At 35.7% G+C, this 14,923-nt stretch overlaps 1 protein-coding gene across 5 annotated transcripts in view; it reads right to left on the minus strand.

Annotated features, from left to right (window-relative positions):
• Nucleotides 1–428: 428 nt before the first annotated feature.
• BRAF (B-Raf proto-oncogene, serine/threonine kinase) overlaps nucleotides 429–14,923 on the minus strand; it is a 165,713-nt gene continuing 151,218 nt past the window's right edge. For 3 of the 5 annotated variants that reach the window (XM_055591107.1, XM_055591099.1, XM_055591101.1), the window contains 2 exons: nucleotides 13,219–13,372; nucleotides 429–7,523 (listed from right to left, as the gene is read on the minus strand). In XM_055591107.1, the coding sequence (XP_055447082.1) occupies nucleotides 7,501–7,523; nucleotides 13,219–13,372 (177 nt within the window). In that variant the 3' untranslated portion in view covers nucleotides 429–7,500. Of the gene's footprint in view, nucleotides 7,524–10,913; nucleotides 13,373–14,313; nucleotides 14,365–14,923 lie in introns of those variants that run through there. The other 2 variants (XM_055591098.1, XM_055591102.1) reach the window with 2 other exon arrangements.

A 14,923-nucleotide genomic window follows, 5' to 3' on the forward strand; every position in this document is an offset into this window, starting at 1 on the left:
TGGAAGTTGTGTCAAAAAAAAGTCTGAAAGATACCATTCACAGTTCAAAGACGGAACTTCTCCAGACAGACTACTACTTATACAACTCAATTATAGCACACTCTTCGGCTGAGCCCCTGGAAGGGGGACAGTCACATCACACCATCACACAGCGCTTGAGGATCATCAACATCAGACAAAAACTGTCACTTCTACAAGAGGGTAACTGGTGCGATGTACCAAGTATCTATCTTGACAACTTACTTAAATGTATTTCTCATATAAATACCTTTTGCCCACCAAGCAGTAATTGAAATCTATGTAAAATTTCACTATATATGACACAGTGTACACTTCTCAAGTCCCTCCACTGCCTGAAAGAACTGTCGGAACCCTCCTTCCGTTACTGAATGTGACAGTGCTAGGAAAATAACTGTCCTGATAAAGCCTTCTCCATGCAGTCAATCTTTATTATAGCAGTATTCGCATATTCACATCAAGTACATAGAACTTTTTTTGCCTTTTATATAGTACAGAGTTTTTAAATAACTTTACACAAATAAATTTCAATCTGAATTTCAGCTATCTTTTTTATTTAATTCTCCATGCGTTCTATCCAAACTGAACAATATTTTCCATTGTACAAATTTACATGAGAAAAAACTCCAAAGTACAAATGAAAGGACCTGAGCAGGAAAGAGAACTCAAGAAGTATTGAGAAGTGGGGATGGGAGAAAATCGGAAAAAAAAAAAGATTCAAGCAAACATTGAGGATTAAGGGACAAGGAGACATCATCTGACTGAAAATAAATGTCTTTTTTATGAATTGAAAAATAAGCTTTAAAAATAGTTACTCCTTTGTAATTTTTGCAAAGCAGGAACAGAAAGGTCTGGGGACAATTAAAAACCATCTTTTCACTGGGCATTCTCCAGACTCCTTGAAAACTTTTTCAGTGCTTGAGCAGAACTGAACAAAACCCAAACCTTTGGCAGCAAGAGAGGAGAGGAATGTGAATGTGAATCACCATAATGTTTGGTGTAAACCAGGGCCATTAACTTGCTGCAGTTAAAACATGAAGGAGTTCCCTTTCCTCTCTCTTACAGAATTGTCCTCAAAGTAAGAAATAAGTGAAAAGGTGGGGAGGCGGGATTTCCTTTTTCTTGGTCCAAACCAAAGAGCAATCAATCGTAACTAATAAATAGAATTCAAAGGAACATATGTCAAACAGTTAATTGCAATCTCATGGTTGTACACTCCTGTTTTAGAAGACACAGTAATTGCTGAGCAAGGAAAAGGGTTAGAGTGTGTACAACCAATGAACGAGCTACGTCACTGTGATAGTCCTTCAGATCAGGTGACAGGAAGGCCAAGCTGAGACTATGACCTGTGGCATGGCCTAAGGAAACAGAGAGGATCCAACAAACGCATTTTTAAATGAAGGAGGGAAAATTTATAGCATACACACACACACACACATCCCTGTATGTAAACTAACATAACATGAAGATAAATAAGACGTAAAGGTTAGCCATTTATATTGGTAATTAACATGAATAAAAAGGCATATGTTTATATAGCTGGTTTTAATCAGCTATGGAACATAGGCAAATGCATTGGGAAGGAATGCTTTTTTTAAAAAAACCCATTCACAGCTTAGAATAAAAAGCACACTTATTGCACTCTTACATTTTATTTCAGGTAATTACAGTTTATTTCCCACCCTCACATCAATTTTTCCCTACCCCTAGACTTATTCCCATACCTTCGCCTCTCCCATTTTGGTCCATTCTGTGTACATCTGTGCCTAGTCTGAGCTTTGTTATTATGCTAGTCTGAGGTTTCTTCCTATGTGACATACACTGTCAAAACACAAGTAGGTTAACACAAATGTAACACAATAATTTTCAAAACAAAGCCAACTGACTAAGCAACTTACTCATAACTCTCATCTCCATTCCTGTAAACAGAACACTTCCTCTGCTCTATCTCTTAAGTGAATTTCACGCCCGATTCCCTACGTAGATTCTGCGATGAGAACCAGCCACTTGTGGGTGATGGACAATGTGCTCAGCCTGCCAGAAGAAGCAAGCAGATGGTCTGCAAATAGCTTTTTTTTTTTTCCATATCAACATGAATAAACGTATTTTAGTTGTTTTCAATGAGTACTTCATAAATCTACAGAAGTCTTAAGAAAAAAAGCATCACAAAAAAACCCCAGATATACTCACTGGCTGTGTCCTCATGCACAACTGGCTATATTAATCATTGCAATTAGTCAAAACTGCTAAATAAACCTTTTAATGAAACTGACTTAGTAATTAATAAAACTACACTGACATTTAGGTAAAGGGGGGGTCAAAAGGTTAAAAAAAAAAAAAGTATTACAAAAACAACAGCCGAACTTGTGAATGCTGAAATAAAAGATTCACTCACTTTTTTTGAGGTAGAAACTAACCACCCCTAAGCATTTTAAAATAAACCACGGTTACCTTAAACTTTTAGAACTTATGTTTCTATCCTCTTCTACCTTAAAAATACCTGATAGAAACTGCTAATTACCATGACTGGCAAAATTTAGGACTGAAACTCAATTTAAATGTCTTTCCAAATGGAAGTGAAAATTGATTATCTAAAAACAACAAAACAAAGCTTACTCTCTAGTGTACTGATAAAACAAAAATCTTACCAGTATTTTCAATTTACCAGAGCTAGCAACATGGAACATGAGTACACTGGCCACTTCATTCTCTTCGGGCCAATATACAATCATGCAGAGATGCTATTGCACTCCTCGGGTGCTCAACAACCCATGGCTGTTAGTAACACACCTTAGCGGAGACGTCTAGAGAACCCGCTGAAGACTTTCTTGAGGGTGGCGAGGGACCGATACAAGAAGCACACCATGGAGTGTGTCTGGTTCACATCCGCCCGCCAGGTCGTTAGCTAGTCTGATGTCCCCTCAGAGAGGAGCCCCTGGAGACCCCACCTGGCCCTCAGAGCATTTTTGAATAGCATAAGCAGGACAGTCCCACTAAATTTGCAAAACAATTCCTGAGCTGCAAGTTTACGTTTCAGTCTCTGGAAACTCAGTGTCTAGGTTGGCAGCAGTAATCTGGGAACAAGAAAATCAAATTCTATATCTTAATTTCTCCTTTCTCACTAGTTAATACGTATGATTGCTGCCCAGCACACAGTACTTCAGCCCCAAACTACAGCAATTTAAAATGACCGTCACACATTTCTGTTATATAAAAGTTCCATGCTTTGAAGAACCTATGGGAGTAGAAAAAGTTTCTCTAGAAATGTCACTGAATTGTGATTTCAACCTATTTGCTCTATGTGATAAATATATCTGACTATACTAGGGATTATGTACTTTAAAAAAATAATTTTCTTCACTGAAAATTTACCTGTGTTTTCTCTCATTTTTTAAATGTGATTTTGGCTATAAACTCTTTAGTGCATTTATCTTTGCAGTCTAAATTGCACGCTAAAAAATATTAACACAGCTGAGTTAGACCAGGGTGGCTGCTCTCTTCACAAATCACTGATTTATGCTAAATTTTTTTTTTTTTTTATTGCATCATGAAGGCACAGTAAGATCATTTGGCAAATTGTCAAGGTATTTTTCTAGCGCCTTACCTACACCATTTCAATGTACGACCTGTAAACTATTTGCTGTTTATACTCATAGTAAACTTCCTATGTCTGGCTATGGTTTGTTTGTTTGGTTTGTTTTGCTTTTTAATAGCCTAATAGTTGGAATCACTAGTTTCAAAGTGCTTATATTCTAGCACTCACAATACCAGTTTGGACAAAGAAGAGAATCCTGAAAAACGGGTCATCATTCTACCCTCTTAACTGGGCAGTCTCTCAACAGGAAAATCTGTGCATGTGATGAAGCTGTGGCTAACTCATTATGAAGATGTACTGTCTTGCTAAAAGCCTACCGAAAATTAAAATTATATGTTAGTCAAGTGTTACCATTAACTATTTAATTTCATGCAACCGATTTAAGATTAAGATTCTGATACGTACCCCTAAAACAGATTCTGGCACCACTTTCAACAACATTCAGTTACTCTGAGCTACATTTTTCAGTATTACTGCTTAAATGTATAATGCCCTTTAGGACAAAAGGAGAGTGCTCAACAAGTATACACAAAAGTTAAAATCTTGGATCTTCATATTCTAGAGCTCCTGACTTTTCATATTTTAAAATAAATAACTATTCATTACCTCATTCTGAGGAGGTAGTTTTTGAAGAGGTCACCTGAACCCTGCAATGTGTTTCAAACTAAAGCTAAATGAGGTGTGCACAAGGCTGGAGAGGTGAATGTACAGGAGGGGCAGGTGAGATCTGAGGAGGGGTGTGCAGCAGTTCTAAAATTGCCTGATGAGGGAAAGACAACATTGTGTGATAAAGAGCTGTGACTGCATCAGATGACAATCTAGGAAATATTTACATAGTTTCAGGTTGACATTGCTGAAGTCTTGAATTCTTTATTACTACACAATGCTCTTTGCCAACACTGACATAAATATAACATCTATCCTAAAGTATACGGGATTTTATCTGCTAGCGTGCCCCAGCACATCCTACCAGATCTCAATCACAATCAAGAACTGGATGTTAAGGAAGCAGAATTTGACAGTTAGACAGAATTCCTCTTTTAAGGTGCACATAAGTACAAATGATCACATTGTAGTTTTTATTTACAAATCCCTTTTATAAATTGCTTTTTGGTCAATATTATTTCAGTGGTAAAAGTTTAGATGCTAGACTAATTTAATGATGAAAAAGTCCATCAGTAATACTACATATTTTAAAATAATCTTACGGTTGCTCTGAGATTTTTCAGAAGGCGTAATCTTTCCTTATATACACTACAGAAGGCACTGCAGCTGCCTTACAGGAAAGACATAAGTACAGCCTCACAAGCTCGTCAGGGAAGCAGTCTCATACTATCCACACAAACTACTCATAAAGTGCTCTGCACAACAAAGAGTTCCTCCTTGTATTTTCTTCGGAGCTCAACACGCCTATCTGTAGTCTAAGCCAAAAAAAAAAGGCATACAAAACTCAGGGGAAATTCCTTTTCCATCTCATTTGTAAACTAGAGAAAAAAGAATTTGATGGAGAAAAGAAGAAAAAAGGAAAGCTAAAATTTTGTTATTTTTTGAGGGCACTATACAAATCTCTCAATACCCTGAGCCTGGCTTCTGGGCACAGATTCATTTGAGATCAAATCTATTTCCCTTTTTCAAATCAGACAGCAATCTATTCTAAAACAGAAAGGAAGAAGAAAGCGTTATCACCTTGAATTTTGAAAATGCCAGCGCTAAGCTTCCTCTATAACTAGCTCCTCCTGGGCAGCTCCTGCCCAGCTGAGGGAGGGGGCCCTGCCTGAGAGCTCCTGGCTCTTCCCAACCTCGGAAAAGGTAACACAAGCATGTTCATGTTCAAAAGCATCTATGGGGACAAATTTAAAAAGAAAAATAGACTGCTTTTAAAAGAGATGCAGCATTATATTATGCACACAGATGCTCTTCAAATCAGCATGAATCCATTTTTACTATTTGTGAATTTTGTAGGATCTTGCTCTACTCACAAAGACTTAAGAATTCATTGCTTTTCAAACTCATTAATAACTTGAGGATTATTTTCCACTTGCATGGAATTTTCAGTAGGCCCTCCTCTGAAATGTAGGTATTGTAGCAAAAATAATGGCAGTAGGCTGAAAGACACCAGGGCAATTTACAATTTGCAAACTTTAATTTCTAATTCCCTGATTTATTTTATAGGTTCTGCCTAATATTGTTCAGGTCCTTTACTACATAGCTTGGCTGGGCACATTTGATTTGATTTATATTCCTAAATCTTGATAAGAGAGTCTACATTCATGGTAAGGGAAGTACTGGCCAGGAACACATCCAGAGTCACTTTCTTTGCTACTACTGTGATTTACGCCACACTTTAGTAAAGGCTGAGGGAAGTTATGATTAGGTTATATTCTCCAGTTATAAAGAACAAAGTTCTTAATTACTCCACAGCGGTTCTTTACTGATGTTAATCTTTACACATCCTCCCTCAGTCCCAATACACCTAAAATTGGTCTATTCTCTGCCTGGGGAGGAACTCAGCTGCCAAATTAACCAACCTTTTGAAGATCAGGCTTGGGAAAAAAGGAAGGAGGAGAATGAATGAAGACACCACCATTTTTATTTGAGGTTGCATATTCTAGATAAAAGACTAGGAAGAAGATGTAGGACGTAGTGTAGGAGTAAGTTGGAAGAAACAATGAGGTATTAGTAAAGATGTTAGTGTGGATCCAGCAAGTACCATTAATTTAAAAATTATAAATATTTGTCATTAGGCTAAGACTCCCCATATATTTAGGTAGAGAAAAGGGTAATGATCTTCCTTTAAAAGCTGCTTATGTAACAAAAATACAATTTTCCAGGATATATAATTCTAGTGGGAAGTAATATTATTTTACTCCAATTCAATCTGAAAATTATTTTCTTTTTTTAATAAAAATATAATAGAAGAAACTCAGAAATTAAAACTTGTACCTTACATTTAAATTACATAAATGTCTCACATTCAAAACTGTTATCAAGCAGTTTTGTAGGCTTTTAATTAGATACAGGCATTTCGTGCCCTGGACAAAGTAGCCACATAAGTACTTGGTGACTGATTGGAAGAGCTTAGGAGGAAGATATCAATTGTATTTTCCTGAGAACTTGCTACATGGTGGAGAAAAAAAAAACCCCAAACACTCGTCTTCATTGCTGGACCCAATGGGAAAAGAAGGCGATGCGCGCCAGCGCTTTCAGCTGGCCAAGCCAAGGCCAGAGCCCCAGCAGCCCAGGAAAAAGATGCAGCATTCCCTTTCCGCCACACCCAAAGTGACCTCCTCACCTCTCACCCTCCTTTTAAATAAAGTAGCTTCATTTTGGTAAAAATTTGTCAAGGACTGAACATGCACCACACAGGAAGGGCATGCTGCATTTTTGTTCCATCCCTCAGAAATGAACCGGTGGTGGCCAGGGGAAAGGGTTCCACAACACAATCCCAGAACAGGAAAGAGAACGAGGCTTGGTGATTGCAACTGCCCCATCAGATGATCAGCCACATATTGATCTGGTGGTTAGAAGGGCAAAGTTGACTGGCAGACTTCCCAGAGCAAATCTCCCAAGCTGTAGCAGCAGTTTCTTTCCATCATGCCTGACCATCAAAAGGTCAGAACTCAGGGTCTCTCCTCTTTCTTCCTGGGAGTGGGCAGACTTGTGGTATTTGTGTTGAAGAAGAAACACTGGCAGCAGAGAATTCTGGTTCCTAAAACATTCTTCCCTCTTTTGTTGGGTGGGAAATTTCCTTCTGTTCCACACCAGCTTATGCACTGAAAAATTTTAACTTTAAAAAGAGTTGAGGAACAGAACTGTGTTTTGATGTTAACAAATTGTACGAACACAAGACTTAAGAAATAAGAGTAGATGCTGTCATGATGGTGTGGCTACTTGAAGGCTGCAAATTCTCCTGTAGAGGGAGGACAAGAGCTAATTTTAAAAAAGTTATCTCAAATAACCTAGAGACGCAGAAAAGCCTCGCTGAAACCTCGCTGAAAGGTGACTAGCTACATACTACAGATCTAGCAATGACAAAAGCAAAAATGGTCGAAATCATGAAAGAAGACAACTTACATAATACTACATTAAGTCTGCAGATAATCCCTCAGTTGGGTTTTACATGCTATGATTCTAATCAAGCTATAAACGGTTCAAATGAACAAAATTTCTCAGAAACCAATGGTAAAATAATAAGGTTGATTTGTAGAATACTTTCCCCCCAAATTATCAACTCATTTTCATTATTATAATGCAACTATTAGGAAGGAAGAAGCAGGAATTAATCTTTTTTGAAAGATAAAATTCACAGGTCAAATAATATGTCCACATTACACATTTGACTGAAGGAAAGAAAATTCAGACCTCTCCCATCTGTAGTTCATTTCACCTTTTAAACTATCAAAAAATTACATATAGGCACCATGTCAATGAACATCATTCTCAGCATACAAATTTTAAACCGCAAAGGCCCTTTGAGGTATTATACTCTTTTAAGCTTACTGAATTTGGGGGTTCAAGACATTATTTTTCACCTACTATTTTGTCCATACCTTCTACTGGGAACTAGAGATAGGTTCCTCTTATTCATTTCTGGGAGTTGGTTAGTAACTGACAACTATCACAACTTAACATCATTTTTCAGTAACAGCAACTTCTGATAAGGATCCAAGCAATCACTTATATGAATACACTATTTAAATGAGGAATAATCTATCCATTTTTAGATTGCTACTGACTTCAACTGGAGAACACTGGCATGTCCCAACAAACAACAGATTGCTAATGATTGGCTGACAGAATCCTCAGACTGTATGCTGATAATATTAGCAACTATTCTAGTGTCTATTATAGTATACCAGGTGACTCCCTGAATACTTTATACACATTTGCACTGCATCTGAGCCTCATAACAACTCTATGAAGCGGATGCTATTACTTCTTAATTTACTGGGGTTAATTTACTTCTTAAAGCTGGGGTTTAAAGTGGTTAAGTAACTTGTCCAAAATTTCACAACCAGAAAATGGCAGACCTGGAATGCATAGCTAGGCACTGACTCCAAAGTCCAAGGTCCTAACAATGAACATACCCCTGAACAATTTTCAATAATGAATAATCTGTTTTTCCATTCTGAATAAAACTACTAATCAGAACTGCAGACAGTGATATTGTCTCTTTCCATTTAAGGATTCCTTTTAACAAACAACTGACCAAGGTATTGTAAGTCAAAAGATCAAGGAAGGGTAAAAGATTTATTACCTCATATTTAAAATTAAAAGAACTGGGGGAGTTTGGCACTGATTAGAAAAAAAGCCAAGTTACTAAAACCTTGGCGAGCAAAACATTTAAAGTACAATCATAGGAGGCTATTATGTAAACAGGGACTCTAGAAATATATAAACATCCTTACTACTTTTGCTTATGGTTTTAAGGTTGCTATTTTTTTTTCAGAAGTATTCTAATACATTTCTTAAAAGTAATTTTCAACAGTCTTATGAGCAGTCACCATATCCAGCAGAGTCTAAAATTCCTTAAAGGAAGCCAATGTGAAAACAGGATTTGCTTAACAGAAATCTTTATAAAAAATGGCTAGAATTCATCTATTAAGTAAGAGAATATCAGAAAATGATAAACTAAGCTCAACTGTATAGACCACGTTAAAAATAACTTAAAAAAAAAACTTCAGATGTTTCTTACTCATTTTTACAATCTGAACAGCATTCTATTTGACAAACTTAAATATTAGCCTTAAAACAACACAACCCCACAAAGCACAAAATCTTACTAACAAACTAAAGATCATGCTACCAGAATCTACTGCTTCTAATGGAATAGTTGTTGATTTCATCATCAGACTTTAGGCTGGGGGTGGAGGGTGTGGGGAGGGGATGACAAAAAGAACTCAGAGTGTAGGAATTTCTCTGGTGGTCCCGTGTTTGAGACTTCACCTTTCAATGCAGCGGGTGTGAGTTTGGTCCCTGGTGGCTATCACCACGCTGTTCACAGCAATACGTACCCTCACCCAAAATGACATCAAGAAAATTGTTGCTTTCTCAAGCTAAGATCCCATATGCCTCTTGGCCAAAAAAACCAAAATATTGAAAAAAAAAAAAAGAAAAAAGAACTCATAGTTTAGGTATCAATAAAACTCTACATGTCTCTGAAATCACAGACAATTTAAGAAAAAATAGAAGTAAAAGACAATAGATATGATTTTGGGAAAACAAACCTTTTTTCTTGCTTATTCCTTCTTGCATGTCAGGAAATCTCTAAATCCCAACTTCTACTCTATTTTTATTTGATGTAAGAGCCAAATCTGCTTCTGTGAAGTTATTTAAAATGAAACATCTAAATATTCTGACTTTAAAAAAATCTCAGTATATTAATTTAATTATTAATCCAAAAATCAATCAGAGGTCAAAATAAAATTTTTTAAAAACCTCCTTTCTGGTTGAGAATAACCTAAGCTCTATTTTCCATTTGGTTTTATTTAGGAAAAAGGCAGAGAACACTTGGGAAGACCCCAAGATTTCAGACACCTCAAATATCAAGTATTTGTTTGAAAGCTAAGGACTTAACTAACTAGTTTTAAGATATTACTAAATAATCACCCTTAATTCCAAAGTTAAATGTATTTCAGTGACTGTTATACATATAATTTGATAAAAATTTCTTAAATATAAAATAGTCTAGGAAAAAATCTAATGTTATTTGTACACAAATAAATCCCTGTTTTAGATGTAGAGGGGCAGTCATTTGAAACAAGAGTAAGTCCCAGTCTTTCTTTCTGGTGACCTTTCAGGCAGTTTAAAAAAAAAATGAGGAACATTCTGGCACTGACACACTGGACTTTTTAAAATTCTTAGAGAAATCATCACAGAAAAGGTATTTTAGAAATGCTCAATACTTCTCAAATAAGACTATAACTGACAATATGTTTTTGTCATGAAATATTTTCATAATACTTTAAAAAAAAGGGTAGATGATTTCCTTACATTTAGACTGATCCACTTGGCAGGAAGGCCATATAAGCTACTGTGTTAAACAGTCACTACTTTAGAGAGAATGAGTTTAACTACTTGCTTAGGATTTAAATGGCTGGTACAACAATACAGTAATATCTGAAAATAAACAAACCTGAACTATTTTATTTAAATGCTGTGATCCCTAAATTACTTAAAATCAAGAAGACAAACCTCATTTGTCTTTATTATAAAAAGGCTGCCTTCTGAAGAAGGAAATCAACTTTAATGAAAATATCCGAGGGTACAGGTTTTAGGAAAGAAGCTGTCAGTCGCAAGAGAGTGAACGTTGGTCTTTCTGTTTCACTTCCTTAGTCAAAAAGATAAACTCTATGTATGGTTAGGAAAATGTTTTTCTTGTTTGGAAAACAAACACATCTAAAACTTAGTATCAAACAAACAGCAACAACAGAAAGGAAAACTACCAGGTATCATTCTAATGCTTCATACTTCTCCGGATCCATGTTATTTAAATATTTCACCTGCTACATTTTTAATGTTCTCCCAATAACATTTCCAGTGGGCCCAATTTGGGAAGAAGAGAATTACCATGTAACCCTGTGAAGGCATGTTCAAATGTCAATGGGATGGTATAATAAGTTTTCTGAGCAGTTCTAAGAGTTTAGCAATGTCCTCTGGCAAAGGAGACTGGTAAAGAAAGGAAGGAAAAGAGTCAGAAGCAGAGGTGGAGCGCTGGCTGGGTGGTGTTGGTGTGGGGGTAGCGTTGGAGGGAAAAAGAGGGTGAAAAAATACAGGAAGATAAACGTGAAGAAATTATGCTGGGAAATTATAAAAGAGCTCTATCAACAGAAAGATGATTTGACTCTTGCCCAAACTTTTGAACATTCCACAGACCGAAGTCAATTTTGTAAAAACTTTGCTAGCTACATGCTTGCTGTTCAATTCATGAATAAATAAGCTCCAGCCTAATAGTTACTAATAATCGTATCTTTAGTGTCACTGGAAAATTCAGAGATCATGAATTTTGATGTTTTTGAATAAGTCACATTCTTTTATCATTTTCTTATTCTCACTTTTTAAAATACAAGAAATGTTCTTTTCCTAAACTAGAAGTTTTGAATAGATTTTTAAAAGCATGAATGGTATTGTTTATCTTAAGCTTCCCAAATGAAGGGCAAAAATTATGTCAAACTTATCAATGAGTGATTTCCCTAGATGAAACTTACTTAAAATATTTCAAAATTTTATTTATGGTATGTGTTATCTGTGGTACTTAAAGACTAAACTATTGGTGTAAAGTCTTCCCAATTTTCTCCTTTATTTTCAAGAAAGGCATTTATGCAGATGCTATCTGTGTGCCACTGAATAACCTTGAACTGTCAGCTGTAACGAAAATCATCACAAATCCAAACTGAATAAATGAAGGTGTATTTAAGAGGCTGGTTTTGGTCCCTAGGCTGACTCTGAAGTCAGAACAGCTGCTTCTTTCACTTTGATTCCCAGTCAAGACTCTGATTCACAGTAAGAATATACTGACTGCCACATTAGTTATTTTTTTAAAACACAAGAAAGTGGAAGTCCTAGAAAGCACTAAACATACTAATTATACTGGGGAATCAAAAAAAGAAAATAGTACTCATTCATAACAAGTGGACTCTTGTTGGGCAAAGAATATAAGGAGGAAAGATATTTTACAAGACACATGGATAAGGTGATTGCTAACAGGCATCATGAGAGGTGAGTATAATCTAAAGCAATAATAATTTTTAAAAAATCAATTACTTGGTTGTTTGGCAACCACAGTCATCCAAAAGAAAACAAACAATCCTACGAGTTCCCAGAGAATTTTGCTGTGCTTTTGGGGAGGAAGAGGAGGCAATACCTTTGTCAGCAAATTTGACTTCTATAATGTGTAAGACATCCTTAATATATAAAGAAATATTAACTAAAAATCCAAAGTTAAACCATGTCACTCATGTCAAACATGCCACTCCTCAGTAATATCTTTGGTTACCTGCACCAATAATTTATACTGCTGTAAGGGAATAAAGAACAATTATATTTTCTAAATTATTACAAAAAGAAATAGTTGTAAGAAAAAATATTAATAAAAATAAGCTTATTCAATTCTAGTGACTCCTAATTAGACCTGGTCAGTTTACCTTCACTAACACAGCCTAACTTACCATCAGCTTCCCACCTGCCAACACACACACACACACAGTGCTGTTCTTGGAGCCCCTAATGGATGCGGGATAGCTAACAGCAAAAGGTAGCTGAGGGCAGTTTAACTAAAGTTTAGTGATTAGACTAACCAAGTAAACAAAACAAACTTGGAATGGGAAGTAAAGCCTCTGGAAAAGTATTATAAATTTTCAGCAATGTCTGTGAATTAAAAAAAAAATTCAATGTTGAAAATCTAATGCTAACTATGGGTTTTAGACTGGGAAGAAAACTATATCCAAACTTTAAAAACATACATGTTCTTTTGTTCACCTTTAAAGAAAAAGAAAATCCTATTCAATTTAACCAATATATAAGCAAACATTTGTTCACTTTCTTTTGTCCCTACCCTCCTACATGCTGTCACTCACTCGGTGTGTTTCAGTGAACAGGAAACGTACCATATCCCCCTGCCTGAATGGGTGTTTTTGGAGAAGCACAAGCATATAGACTAAAATCCTCTGTTTGGAAGCCAGCCCGATTCAAGGAGGGTTCTGATGCACTGCGGTGAATTTTTGGCAATGAGCGGGCCAGCAGCTCAATAGAGGCGAGAATCTAAAAAAAGAAAAAAAAAAGGAAAAAAAGAATGAAAATGTAGATGGTGTTAATCTTTAAGAGCCCCACTATACTTTATAAGAAAGTGTATGAAATCTTACATTGTTTTTACTGTAATCCCAAATGCCTGGAATGTACTAAAGAAACATATTTTCCTTTAAAGGAAGAGAAAATTACCTAACTATTACATCTTTTAATCTCTATAAACTGAATGAGAAAAGAAACCCATAGTTAGTTTTTATTTACATCTTATAATTTTAGATCATTTGCCAGCCTTGGAATAGTAAACAATAAAAAATTTAAAATCAACTATATACCTATTTCTCACAGACCACAAGTCCCTTTTGGGAAGAAGATGGAGCATAAATAACTAAAGCACTATATGACTTCATACACAGAACCATTAGAGCAACTCATTCTTTAAAGACATTTAGTAATGGGAAATATCTTTCACACATATAATTAAAAATAGGGCCCCAATGACCCTAGTGCCACAGGAGTGAGAAGTGACAGATGATGACCCATGAGTGAAAAAAAAAGACAAGAAAACTCTACAAATAGACACCAATAAACAAAATGTAGAAATTCAGCACATTTTTAAGGTACAAAGAAACAGGTTATGACTCTTGAAGGCACATGGCATGATAACACATGAAACATACACATGAAGAGCTTGGCACAATGCCTGGCATATAGAAAGTACTCAATAAAACTTTAGCAGCCACATGATTACTGCTCTGATTATATACTATACAGTAGTATTCTACACATTATATACTATTATTATTATTTTTCTGAGCTACCAAAGTTTTTTTTTAAGTTAAACGAAATCTGTATAATGATTAGTATAAGAAGGCAAAGAAGTAAGCGTTGTTACAAAAATTTTAAAATTATAACACACAAATACAAATTCAAATAATACAGAAAAGTATAAATCGTACCTTCCAGGGGTAACCACTGTTAAAGAGTCTATACTTTCTTCTGGACCTTTCCTATGCATAAACATGCACATATGAAAACAGAGCCCAGCCCCACCCTCACCACCATTTAACACGGTGTCACACTACACATTTTTCGGCATTACTTTCTTTTCCCCTCATTGATATCCAAGCCATCTACACAGACACCTTGATCTTTTTGTCTTTCATTTTTCCTATTACAGTTAACAGTCTAGTATCTATCTGGATACTTGGAAGCAGATTCTGTAGCATATAGAGTAGATTTCTCGGAGTGGAAAAACCAGAGCAAAAGGTGTATGTACTTTAAATTTATGGAGTCTACCAAGTCCTTTCAAAAGGCCAAACCAATTTACACTCCTACCAACAAAATTTAAAAGAAAAGCTCTTCCCAACATTGTTCCCAATGCTGGATATATTGTTAATCTGAGAGACAAAAATAAAAATGTATTTCACAGTTGTGACTTTGTATTTTACTGATTATCACTGAATTCTTAACATCTTGTGCCAAGTTCATTCACCATTTGTATTTTTTTTGTGAATCACCAGTGCATATTTTTTGTTCGTTTTCTACTGTCTACATTTACTTATGGAT

This window comes from Bubalus kerabau, chromosome 8 (genome assembly GCF_029407905.1).
Source record: "Bubalus kerabau isolate K-KA32 ecotype Philippines breed swamp buffalo chromosome 8, PCC_UOA_SB_1v2, whole genome shotgun sequence".
NCBI classification, from domain to species: Eukaryota; Metazoa; Chordata; class Mammalia; order Artiodactyla; family Bovidae; genus Bubalus; species Bubalus kerabau.